Source organism: Zingiber officinale, chromosome 7B (genome assembly GCF_018446385.1).
Source record: "Zingiber officinale cultivar Zhangliang chromosome 7B, Zo_v1.1, whole genome shotgun sequence".
Taxonomy (NCBI): Eukaryota; Viridiplantae; Streptophyta; class Magnoliopsida; order Zingiberales; family Zingiberaceae; genus Zingiber; species Zingiber officinale.
In genome coordinates this window covers 78,019,755-78,032,477 of record NC_055999.1, presented here as the reverse complement: position 1 = coordinate 78,032,477, position 12,723 = coordinate 78,019,755, and the positions used below count along the sequence as shown (strand labels likewise).

Below are 12,723 nucleotides of genomic sequence, written 5' to 3'. Positions count from 1 at the left end.
ATGAACAGCATGAACAAGAGTTTGACTGATCTAATGGTAATGCTAAAAATTGCTGAGAAGGATATGAAGGTAAATCCTTTATTGCATGCACTGATAGTTAGAAAGACCAACAAGAGGCCTAGCACCGAGAAATTTCATCCTAAGGCTGATGCAGTGAAGAATCCCATATATTAAGCTCAGAAGAAGCTTAAGAAAGGGATGTAGGTACCCGAATCTAATGAGAAGGAGCCCATGTGCTTCCATTGTGGCAAGAAAGATCACTGGAAGAAAATTTGCTATATTTTCATGAAGAAGAATGTCAGTGGAGTGGATGCTTTAGGTATCTTTATGATAGAGTGTAATCTTTCTATTTATTTATCATGAGTCATAGATTCTGGAAGTAGTTCTCACATTTGTGCGAATATACAAGGTCTAAGTGACAGGAGACAGTTGTCTAAGGGAGAGTTGGACCTACGAGTAGCTAATGGAGCGAGAGTTTGCCGCGTTAGCTGTAGGAACTTATTTAATAAATTTACCTAATGGACTTATTTTGAATTTAGAAAACTATTATTTTGTTACTAGTTTCTCAAATAATATCATTTCAATGTTGAGTTTGGATGCCAAGGGGTTTGTTTTTCAATTCAAGGACAAGTTATGTTCCTTTTATTTGAATAATGTATTCTATGGGAATGGTTCATTGAATAACGGTCTTTATATTTTTAACTTAGATGAACCAATTTATTGTATTAAAAGTAAAAAAACAAAAATTACATGACTCAAATTTGACATATCTCTGGCATTGTAGACTTGGTCATATAACCCAGAAACGTATTGCTAGATTAATCAGTAATGGGTATTTGGATTGAATTAGAGCCCATAGATACATGCGAAGCGTATTTACAAAGAAAAATGATCAAAAAGCCTTTCACCAAGATAGGTGAACGGGCAAAGGAATCACTAGAACTCATACATAGTGATGTTTGTGGGTCATTGCAAGTTTAGGCTACAGGAGCGTATACCTACTTAGTGACTTTTATTGACAATTTAAGTAGATATGGATATATCTACTTAATGAGACATAAGTCTGAAACTCTAGACAAATTTAAGGAATTCAAGAATGAGATCGAAAATCAATGTGGCAAGAAGATTAAGGCCCTTCAGAGTGATTGATGTGGCAAGTATCTAAGCCAATAGTTTATTGATTACCTAAAAGAGTGTGGGATAATTTCCCAACTTACACCTCCTAGAACGCTGGAGTGGAATGGTGTTTTAGAATAGAGAAATTACACACTCATGGATATGGTTAGATCAATGATGAGTCATGCAATTCTTCCAATGTCATTTTGGGGTTATGCCTTAGAAACATCAGCATACACACTTAACCGAGTTCCAACCAAAATAATAGATAAGACTTCTTATGAATTATGATTTGGAAAGAAACCAAATTTGTCTTACCTTAAAATATGAGGTTATGATGCTTACATGAAGAATGAAAATTCTAATAAGCTTGCAGCAAGATCCATAAAATGTACGTTTGTAGGTTATCCCAAAACTAAATGGGATATTATTTTTATCTCCTAAGTGAGCACAAATTTATTGTTGCTCAATATGTTACTTTCTTGGAAAGAGAGTTTATTTCTAAAGAAAGTAGTAGGAGTAAAGTAAGTCTTGAAGAAATTATAGACTCTACAAATATGTTGGAAGATGAACAGTTGGACAATGAGATAGTGGCACAAGTACAAGTGTCTCCTTCATCCGAGACTACTTAAGAAATGCGAGATCAACGTAAGTCTATAAAAATACACTAAGAGCTAAACAGATATAGTTGGTTGGTAACCCAAGATGAGGAAGTGCTACTCATCGAAAATGATGAACCGTCGACTTACGAGGAAGCGGTTGCTTCAAATGATTCTGAGAAATGAACTCCATGTACACTAACCAAGTTTGGGAGTTGGTTGATGTGCTAGTTGGGGTAAAACCCATAGGGTGCAAATGGATCTTCAAGAAAAATATTGACATGGATTGGAACATAAGTACCTCTAAAGCTAGATTGTGGCAAAGGGTTTCAATTAATGTCAAGGAATTGACTACGATGAAACATTTTCACCCGTTGCAATGCTTAACTCCATTAGGGTTTTGCTAGCTTTAGCAGCTTACAAGGATTATGAGATTTGACAAATTGATGTTAAAACTACTGTTCTAAATGGAAAGTTATAGGTGAAAGTATATATGGTACAACCTCCCGATTTTAAAAAATCCAAGAATGCCAATAAGTTATATAAGCTTAAGAAGTCCATTTATGGACTAAAGCAAACATCTTGGAGTTGGAATCTGCGATTTGACGAAGCCATTCAAGATTTTTCTTTTGTCAAGAATCCAGAAGAACCTTGCATTTATAAGAAGGTTAGTGGGGGCAAGATTACGTTCCTAGTGTTGTATATTGATGATATACTTCTTATAAGTAATGACATCTCTAGCTTTGAATCTACTAAGACTTAGTTGGGAGAGTGTTTCTTAATGAAGATTTTGGGGATGCAACATATGTCTTAGGTATTAGAATATATCGAGATAGACAAAACAAGTTACTAGGCTTGAGTCAAGGTACATACATTGACAAAATATTAAATAAATTCTGTATGCAGGACTCCAAGAGAGGATATTTACCAGTGTCACATGGTATATATCTTTCCAAGGCTATGTGTCCAGAAACACAAGATGAGAGAAGTATAATGGACAAAATACCTTATGATTCAGTTATAGGGTCCATAATGTATGCTATGATATACACTCGACCAAATGTCTTGTATACATTAAGCATGACAAGTAGATATCAGTCAGATCCTAGAGAGGCTCATTCGACTACGGTAAATGTTGGTCCCTTTTGAGGCCGGCAAGAGGGGAGGGGTGAATTGCCCTACAAAATAAAACCAAAAACCCTTCTCGGATATTCAACTAACTTAAAAGAACTTGTAATTAAAAAGGCAGAGACTAATTAAAACAGAAAATAGACACAGAGGAATTACTTGGTTTGCAATCAGAGGATTGCTAATTCAAGGCAAAGACGACGCACTAATTGATTCTCCTCTAGGCGGAGTAGCCTCTTACAGCGTTGAAAGCACAGAAATAAATAACACAAATGAAAGCATTGGATTACAAGTAGTTTTTCTTGATTGATTATTGCTTCTGGACCAAGGCTATATTTATAGTCGTGGTCCGGGCGCCTGGAAGGGTTCCGGGCGCCCTCGGGGGGATAAACTTTATCCCCCAACGGTCAGATTGCGAAAATCGCGATACTGGTCAAAATCATGCTCCGGGCGCCCGGAAGCATTCCGGGCGCCCCGGACAGCTCCGGGCGCCCGGAATGGTTCCGGGCACCCCGGAGTAAAAAGTCAACTATGGTTGACTTTTTGTCCGGGATCACTTCTCCGTCAAGTCCCAGTCTCGGTCCGGGTCTGTTCGCTCCGGCTCCGCTAGCTTGGGTGATCTCGACCTTCCGGAATAGGGCTCACCCGAACCCATGTTCCGGCCTTCTCCTCGAGCAGCCTTCCTTCCCGGTTTCTCGTCCCTCGAGCGCCGCGCATGCTCTTCTCGTCCACCGGTGTACTCTTCCGCGGACACCTCGTCCCTCAGACGCACCGAGCCCGTCGGCTCTCTCCCGTGCCGTCCTTCTCGCTAGCCGCGTCTTCCGCTCGACTTCCTGTGTTCCTAAGCTCCTGCACACTTAGACACAAGGGTTAAACAAACGTAGGACATAACTTAGCTTGTTTGATCACATCAAAACACCTTGGGTTTCCAACAGTAAAGACTATCCTCATGTATCTTAGAAGAACAAAGAACATGTTCTTAGTTTTTAGAGGAGACAAAGAATTGGTCGTTAGAGGATATACTGACGTAAGTTTTCAGACAGATCAGGATGATCTGAAATCGTAGCAAGGATATATGTTTTGTTTGAATGCTGCAATTGTTTGCTGGAGGAGTTCTAAGCAAGAGACAATTGTAGATCAATAACTAAGTTCGAGTACATAGCAACTTCAGAGGTAGCAAAGGAAACTGTGTGGATCAAGAATTTCATAGTGGTGCTTGAAGTGGTTCTTAGCATTATTGATCTAGTTTTGCTATACTGTGACAATAATGCGGCCATAGCACAGGCAAAGGAGCCAAGGTCTCACCAATGATCTAAGCATGCACTGAGGAAGTATCACCTCCTTAGAGAGATTGTTCAGAGGGGTGATGTGTACCTTAGCAGAGTAGATACCAGCAAGAACATTGCAGACCCACTCACAAAGGTCTTACCTCTACAAAAACATGAGACCCATGTGAGGAGCCTAGGATTGAGAGTCCATAATGTTTAGCAATAGTGTAAATGGGAGATTGTTAGTGTGTGCTCTTATGTGCCTAGACAATCCTTATGTATTTTGTAGATAATTATTTCATAAAGATAAGTATTTATCATTAATTATTTACCTTTCTGTACGTATATGATTAATGATAAAGTCCCACAGATTAATAGGTATATTAATCAGAAAAAAATCCTTGATTGGATAGATATCTAGATCAACGTTAAGTATGACTAGGTCGAGATAGACCAAGGGATGAATATCCAGTTGTACTTACGGGTGCCTTGAACTTGGAGGTACACTGAACATGATCCGCTTAAGAGGAGACCACATATTAAGCATCATTGGTCATTCCTTTTATAAATGAGTGTAACTGATCTTTTGACTTAGAGAACTTCATTTATTCTATACGTTGAGTTATGTGCTTTGACACTGTTAAAAGCAGTCTTTAATCATATTATAATTAATACGGTAGTTGGGTGTTTGGCAAAACATAAAGAGTATAGTGTGGAGTCAATAGGGGATTCATCACTCTCTTGGATTAGGAGTTAATATCCGGGCCGCTTGATAGAGATATTAGTGACTCAAAATCCATGGCTATGGGAGGAATGATTTATCATTCAAGAAGCTATTATATCTTGAAAATCAAGTGAAACAATTAATTTAGTAATGATGCATAATGTACTGAATTAATTGGGATGTAGGCTTAGATGAAGAGATTGAATTGCACAGTAATCGGTTCATAGTGATTTATAGTTTATAACTGATATTAATTTTATCACGTTGGGTGGTTAAAAACTGTTGCTAGACGGTTACCTTAGCCTGTGTATGGATTTATACTACCTTCATGTATAAACATAGAAGGTCGCACCCATAGCACATAGACAAAACATTATTTATGATTGATTATTTTAGTGGATATTAAAATTAATCAATTTTACTATTTCTGAATTAGAATTAATTGGATTATTAATTAATTCTGAAATATCAGAAGCTAGTCGAGACCAAGATCAAATATAGAATTATTTGATCTAAAGAAGAGATAATTCGAATAGGTATAATCATGATGATTAATGGAGAATTCGAACAGTCATCATTAATGGAGAATTCGAATAGTCATCATAATGATGATTAATGGAGAATATTCATACCTTTTCATATTCCTTAGAAACTATAAGTAGTCATTCTTAGAAAGATTCAAGAGAAGGACCTTATTCTCTCCATTTCTCCCTCAAAGATTTCTTCTTCACATTCTTCCATTGGAAGAGATCGTTAGTACTTTCAAGACTTTGTCGATCCAAGAGGCTAACACCTTACTGATCGTGTCAAGTTTGTGATCTAGTGTGCATGGATATTGCCAGAGGAGTCACACATGAGACTCTTATCTATTTATGATATCATTCACACCTATTAAGAACTCTAGATATATTTTTATGTTATTTTGTGTAAAATATACGTACCACGAGGATATATCTTCCGCTCCGCTGGACTCCGATCCCAATAACTTCATCTTCTCCTCCTCTCTTTGTTCGATACGCATGGTATTTGTGGGCAATGTTTCCCCCTACATGCGATCGGATTGTCTCCTTGCCCATTTGTCCTCTTTCGGAGAGATCGAGGAGGGCCCCTTGGGGGTTGATCCACTGACAAGAAAGTTCATGGGGTTCGCCATATTTATCTTCAAGAATGTGTTTGGGGTGCGGAACTCGCTCTTGGAATCTATCAAGAACATCAATGGCCATGATCTGTTGTGCTCTTCAGTCAACAGCGGCAGCTTGAACCCAGGTGCTCCTGTGGGTGGCGTCCCTCAACCGGACCTCCGCCTTGTCGGTGGTGCTGTAGCTTACGATCAAGGTTTTGGTCCTGGCTCAGATGAGCTCGGAGGTTACCCATATCATAGATCTCAGAGGGGCTCCTTACACTGTGATGCATTACCCTCCAGCCGATTCCAATCCTGGACAGAGGGTTCCTGGTGGAGAGATGGATCAGAACATACCACCAAACAATCAAGGTAAAGTGTTTCCACTTTCTCCTATGCATAATGCATATACTTTACCACCATTATTCTGAATTCAATTCCTTTGATTCTTAGTATCTATATCATTGGCCCTGTTCTATGCCTAGAAGATTGCTTCATACTGTAGTAAAAGATTGCTTGATTCAATTCCTTTGGAGGAAATAATGTGTATTTATTCTGGTAAAAGAAGTAAAAATAGTTTCTAGCAAAGTTTAAGATTGATTTTAGCCTCAAGAAGCATGATGAAAAGTAGTGAATGAAGACAAATTAACATATCAGAGGGGAATTGGAGACATGGATTTTGATATAAAAACTAAATTCTCTTACTTTTGCACCTGTTTTGATTTAACTGTTCATCATCTTTTTTTGCAATGATCTTAACTGTGCATTGGGTAGAAAAGAAAGGTTGAATTTAGATCATTTCTGCTCATTGGGTAGAAAATAAGAATCTTGTTGCCTAATGACACAGTTAATGATTATCAATAAATCTTTTGCATCAAACTCATCTTCCATTTTCCTTTAGGGATCATGGTTGTTGTTAATTTTCCTATTGCTCATTCCCTTATATTCCATAATCAACTTTTAAAATTACTTTTCACATTAATTAGTGTATTTTTTTAATCTCTTATTGCTCCAGGAACTTTCAACTGTCGAGAGATTGTTGCTGTGGCATCAACATCACTGCCTCAATACTTAAAGTAATCCCTATGCTCTTTGTTCGTTTGTTCTCTGTGTATTTTCTCACTACAGTATGATTCATGTTTTGTAACTATGCTTCTCCTGTGATTCATAACTCCATAAAAAAACTTGGAAATTTGCGTTGAAATCTTATATCGTTTCTGCAATCTCCGTTGAATTTTATTCAACATCACGAGACTAATCCTAAAAATAGATAACTTAATCTTTAAAATATCATTTTTATCATTTCTTAACGTTTTTTTAAGAAATTACTTTAGTAACATATACCCCTTACTTCTGTGACTGTATTGTGTGACTGAGTCAATCGGGGTATTCAAAAGTGATCCGGGTAAGTGAGTTAGAGTCGAGGTACTTGGATCATTTTTGGACGTCTCAACTCTCAGTCACGTGATGGAGGTGCGCTCAGTGCGGTACGTAGCATATCAATTCTCTCTCTATATATAGGCAGTGTTACCTTATACATCCCTGTGGGCGCCTAGCGTGGGTGCTTGAGTACATCCCTCTCTATCTTTGCATGGGCTTATTTTGCTTTCTCTTCCTTCGTCCTCCTCTCTTCCCTAAAACGAAAGTCTTAAAGCTTCTTCGTTGCTCATATGCTCCAACACTAATATTAGTGTTGGTTTTCAAAAATCCATTGATTATTACATTGGTATTGGTTTTTGAAAACTAGCACCTATGTGGTGTTGATTTCTAAAAATTAGTACCATCTAATTTAAAAAATAGAGAAGTCAGACTAATGTATGTTAGTGCCGGTATTAAAAACCAATATCACTGTACTGCAATATGAAAAGTAGCAACATCCCAACATATTGATAAAGACATAGAAGTCATAAGATATTTCTATATCAATGTCAAAATCTTAAAATTATTATTTAATGCATATGTACATTTGTTTATTTATGTTAATAATATATATTTTGAATAATTCCAGTTATATGTTGATGTTAGCCATAAACTCCAATGGACACTACAAGAACAATCCTCATAGACATCGGTGGAATAACAACGATTTTAAGCAAAAATCGATGTCTTTAAGTATTTTACACCGGATTTTCCAAAAATCGGTGTCTATGAGTGCAGATTTTCGCTCATAGACATCGGTTTTTTTAGGCGATGTCTATAAGCACCTTTTTCCGTTAATAGACACCGATTTTAACAGCGATTTTTAAAACCCGGTGTCAATGAACCAAAATAAAATAATTTAATTTTCCCATCAGCCAAAATTTACAAAACTTTACAAAGTTCCCTCTAAACCTAAACATATATCGCGTCATCCATCGTATATCATCGCGACGCCACCACCACTTTCCTCCTCGCCGCTGGCCGTGTCCGACCATCTCTCTCAGCCTCATCTCCCTCTCCCCCTTCCTGTTGCTCGAGTATTTATGTAAACATAAGCTCTAAAACGTTTTGTCGCTTCCCATTTTTCTACGCGGCAGCAAGAGGCAACGAAGGAGGAGGAGGGAGGGAGCGAGCGAGAGAGCAAGGTATTGCCTACTTTTTTGCTTCTTGAATCCACCTCGTTGCCTTAAAATTTTGCTTCCTCTGCGTTTATTTTACTTTCCGAGTAGATCTGATCGCCCCTGCCAATTGACAATTGTCCTCCCTGCCTTCTCAATTCAATGCTTGATGAGGCTCTCGGTCAAGAACCTCGTGTTCTTCTTCGCCGTGGTTTTCTCGTGTCCTTCTGGATTTCCTTCTCCTTCCTCACCTTCCTCGATTTTTCGTTTCCTAATCAGAGAGAAAGAAACGACAATCAGGAAGAAAGATAGCGGGGAAGAGGAGGAGAAGACGACGATGACAAGAGAATGGGGAATTGCTTTGGTTTGTCTTCAAGATCTTCCACTCCTGCAGTTGCAACACCGTAAGTCCAGGTATATTTTCTTCCCGATATTTCACCTGATTTTGCTAGGTTTCAGGAGATGGTTTTTGGTCCAGATTTCATCTCCAGTTGATTGAAAAAGTTTCCTTTTTCTTCCACCTTCAATAATTTTAGTTCTGTGCTTAATTTTCATCTGATCTGGAGAAATCCTGACCCTTTTGGCTAATCGCGCAGGTCTCTCGACGTCAAGGACCAGCGGCAGCGAGACGACCACCGGGAAGCTGTCGAACCTCAGCAGCAGCACGACCCTGGGGGAGTCCTCCGACAACGGCATCAGCGCCGAGAAGGTGTTCTCGGAGGGGAGGATCCTGGAGGCGCCCAACCTTCGTGTCTATACCTTCGCCGAGCTCCGGAGCTCCACTAGGAACTTCAAGTCCGAGTCCGTTCTCGGAGAGGGCGGATTGGGGAAGGTGTACAAGGGCTGGGTGGAGGAGAAGACTCTCAATCCTTCCAAGAGCGGCGTGGGCACGTTGGTGGCCATGAAGAAGCTCAACCTTGAAAGCGTGCAGGGGCTGGAGGAGTGGCAGGTCTGAGATACTCTCCCTTCCTCCCCTTGTGCAATATCTGCTATTCCTTCTTCTGCTTCTTTAGATTTGTGACATATAACTCATTGTGGATTATTGAAAATTCAACTTTTATTGCAGTTTGTAGTATAAATCAGTAATGCCCAATTTGTAGATAGTTTCAAACAAGTATATTTTCTTATTGCATACCGTGGCTTCCAAAGTAAATTCTTCCTGTAAAATATCGAAAATAGGTGAAAATTAATAAGGGAAATTTCTGGAATTTTTAGAAATTTTTTGGGAATTTTTTGGAGCTCGTAGGGACGAGTTTATGGGGACAAAAATGGGGCACGGGGAAAGCCTGTTTAGGATATCCATTTAAGCGAGGAAAAGTTGGATTTATTTTTATTTTTCTATTTCTTTTCCTTATTTTCTCTTTTCCCCCGCTGTTTCCTTCCCTCGACGCCTCCTCACGCCGAACCCGTGCCTTTCCTCCCGATTCCCCCTGCGATGCCAAAGCCCTAACCATCGTTCTCTCTTGCGGCGACAGTTCCCTGCTTCACGAATTAAAGCCAAACCGATCCCCACTCCTTTTCCTCTCCTCGACTTTGCTCCGATTCCTCTTCTCTAGTTGACGCGACGCCAACCCTTGATCCACCTCTGCCGGCCACCAGGTCCGACCAGTGCCGTCGACGCCTGTGCCCTAGCGTCTCCGCCAACGCCGCCTCCCGATTCCCCACCCTTCCTCTAGTCCGACGAGACACTGCCGGCCTTCCTTCTGCCGCAGCCGCCACAGGGAGCAGCGACGCCGACTCCACAGACCTAGCGCCGACCACGGCGAGCCCTAGCCATCTTCACGGCTGTCTTCTCCTCTTTCCCGAGCCGCATCAAGCGTCGCCACCACCTGAGGCCGAACGGAGCAGAGCCGATCCATCGCTGGCGCACCAGGTGCCCTAGCACCCTCTGTCTATCACGGCGACGCCACCTTTTGCCTTAGCAGTGATCCTTAAGGTAGGTGATCTAACTTGCTGTGGAATTAGGGATCGTGTGATTGATTTCCCTTGTGATCTTCTTGCTGTTCTGGACCAGGAGGGGGATTTCAGATCAGTTCTTACTGTGTTTCCAGACCAGAGCTTGGATATTTTTCTCAGTTCTTGATCATCCCTTCCTTGCGGTGGATTTAGGTCACGGTTGAGGTAAGTTGAATTTCGGATAATAGTGCATTTCAGGGATAATTTGGCTAATTATGGATGTTGGTGTTGAGCTGATGAAGGAACAGTGAACTCTTTCTTCACAGATCACAGGGGAGTGTTTTGCTGCCCTGCTGCTATATTAGAGGTAAATACTAACTTTAGCAATTGATTTTGGTACTTTGGCTGTTGGATTATTGATGTGGGCGAGTTGGGTTTAATTGATCAATGAAGGTATTGGAATTAGTGTTAGAATATGTTGGTATGTAGTAGTTTGGTTATAGAAAGGAGGATGGTGATATGATTAGGGTTTTACCCTAATTTAGGGTTAGAGATTTTATTTAGCTATTTATGAGAATTTTGGCTAAATAAAAATATATATATTGGTGACACAGGATTTTGACGCGAGACAAGTATCTCGATTATTCGGATTGGACTTTTTCGATTGGAGGCAAGTACTTTTGACTTTATGTCTTTGATATGCATAGTAGCGAATTTAACAAATAGCAATAATTATGTTTCTTATTTTGTTTCGGTTAGTCACTACCCGATATCTGTTACATGTTTGGTTGATTGCTTGTTTTGCATCTCATGTTATTGCTTACCTGATTATATATGCTTAGGGGTAGTGATATAACCATGCTTCACCATGTTCAGAACCTAGGTGTGATACCTTATCTGATCTGTGTACCCTTGATATGATTTATTGACTATGGTGCACATCATATATGTATATAGATTGGTTCAGTATATTACCATGCTTAGTGTCATGCACCATTCGCATGATTGTATGCTGTGTGATATATTGCTCCATTATTTTCGAGCACATCACCAGTTTCATCACTGTTCGGTACTCCGTTGTGACGCTCATGGGTAGCGTGACGCAGCGTGGTAGCATGTCAGTTTGCTCGTTCGGTGCTCCGTTGGTCCACTCATGGGTAGTGTGATTGCAGCGTGGTAGCACGTCGAGATCCCTTCCCGTCATCGTGTACCGGGAGTTGAGAGCATTGCGCTCCCCCATTTATGATTTGGGGTAGGAGTATGTGTGTACTCCGACAGCATCCCGTCCACTCGGTCACTCATCAGGAGTAGTGACATCAGAGTGCACGGTTGTCACAGCCCTACCCACTCGGTCCCACCATTGTGTGTGAGATGGCTGACTGACGTCAGGGGTGACCATGACTGCATTGGCATCATACGCATTGATGCATTTATTTTTTGTGATTGTGTTTGCTGCATTTATTTGCTGCATATTGGTTGGATGCCCATGCTTGACATGCATACAGGATTTCTATACTCTCGGACTGTTTATCCTTGTACCAGGTCCTAGTTAGTACAGTATTCTCCTGGTTATTTCAGTTTGCATTTACCTTCGTTACGTCAGGAGACTGTACGCATGATTAGTGTTAGTTGTTATTTCCTTACTATGTATATCAGTTGTACCTGCTGAGTGTTGGACTCACACCCTCCTTCGTTGCTATTTCAGGTTGATGCTGTCAGGAGAGAGTTTCAGTTGCTAGTCACCTGCAGCCACGAGGCTGTTTATTTATCTTTTGGCTTTATATGCTAGACTATATTTTGAATACTTTAGATCCTGTATGGATTGCTTTATTTAGTCGATGACTTTTCATTCGGATTTGTTTTACTACATGCCTGCCTAGACGGTAGAAGAGGTGAGTGGATTTATTCCGTCGGATTTGTGTTTTATGGGTGTATTGGAGTAGGGTTGTTTTCGAGTCATTGTATTTATGTTCTATTTGTTTACTACTAAACTGCATGGTTGTGTCAGCTAGAGGCTGAAAATTTTTATAAACTGCGTGGATGGTGTGGTTGTTTGCTTATTATTATTGTTATTATTCTAGCCGCATGTGGCTGAGGTATATGGTGATGTAGTAAAGTTTCAGATTGTCCACCGTACAGGGGAGATGCTGCCTAAATTTCTTCGGACAAAGACTCCTCCGGGGCGTGACAATTTAGTGGTATCAGAGCTCAAGTTTTACGATCTTTGTTTTTATATTTTTGATATTTGGGATAACCTGATACCAATTTATATGGTATCAGAGCACCAAAGTTTGGCGATACTTGTTTGATTTTCGTATGTTGGATTTTCGAGATT

At 40.1% G+C, this 12,723-nt stretch overlaps 2 protein-coding genes across 4 annotated transcripts; both read left to right on the top strand.

Moving 5' to 3' along the window:
• The first annotated feature begins 5,854 nt into the window (after positions 1-5,854).
• On the top strand, positions 5,855-7,088 carry LOC122004459 (UBP1-associated protein 2C-like). The gene is made up of 2 exons (XM_042559344.1): positions 5,855-6,327; positions 6,971-7,088. Exons 1-2 carry the CDS (start codon positions 5,855-5,857, stop codon positions 7,086-7,088), a joined length of 591 nt encoding a protein of 196 aa, XP_042415278.1.
• Positions 7,089-8,305: 1,217 nt separating this feature from the next.
• On the top strand, positions 8,306-12,239 carry LOC122006070. Of its 3 annotated transcripts, XR_006118611.1 has the most exons (6): positions 8,306-8,519; positions 8,772-8,906; positions 9,089-10,428; positions 10,507-10,613; positions 10,691-10,755; positions 11,003-11,054. XR_006118611.1 is itself a non-coding variant. In XM_042561405.1 (3 exons), exons 2-3 carry the CDS (start codon positions 8,662-8,664, stop codon positions 9,276-9,278), a joined length of 435 nt encoding a protein of 144 aa, XP_042417339.1. In that variant the 5' UTR covers positions 8,306-8,519; positions 8,604-8,661; the 3' UTR covers positions 9,279-9,557. The 3 variants fall into 3 exon arrangements, 1 of the variants encoding a protein (XP_042417339.1); XR_006118612.1 differs by lacking the exons at positions 10,507-10,613; positions 10,691-10,755; positions 11,003-11,054 and adding an exon at positions 12,094-12,239 and having other exon boundaries at positions 9,089-9,441; XM_042561405.1 differs by lacking the exons at positions 10,507-10,613; positions 10,691-10,755; positions 11,003-11,054 and having other exon boundaries at positions 8,604-8,906; positions 9,089-9,557.
• The last annotated feature ends 484 nt before the right edge of the window (positions 12,240-12,723 follow it).

Bases quoted from the DNA above. Each gene is read 5' to 3' on its own strand.
- LOC122006070 (XM_042561405.1), top strand. From the start codon at position 8,662: ATGAGGCTCTCGGTCAAGAACCTCGTGTTCTTCTTCGCCGTGGTTTTC. The intron at 8,907-9,088 runs GTATATTTTCTT...CTAATCGCGCAG, and splicing joins TTGCAACACCGTAAGTCCAG to GTCTCTCGACGTCAAGGACC.
- LOC122004459 (XM_042559344.1), top strand. From the start codon at position 5,855: ATGGTATTTGTGGGCAATGTTTCCCCCTACATGCGATCGGATTGTCTC. The intron at 6,328-6,970 runs GTAAAGTGTTTC...TTATTGCTCCAG, and splicing joins CATACCACCAAACAATCAAG to GAACTTTCAACTGTCGAGAG.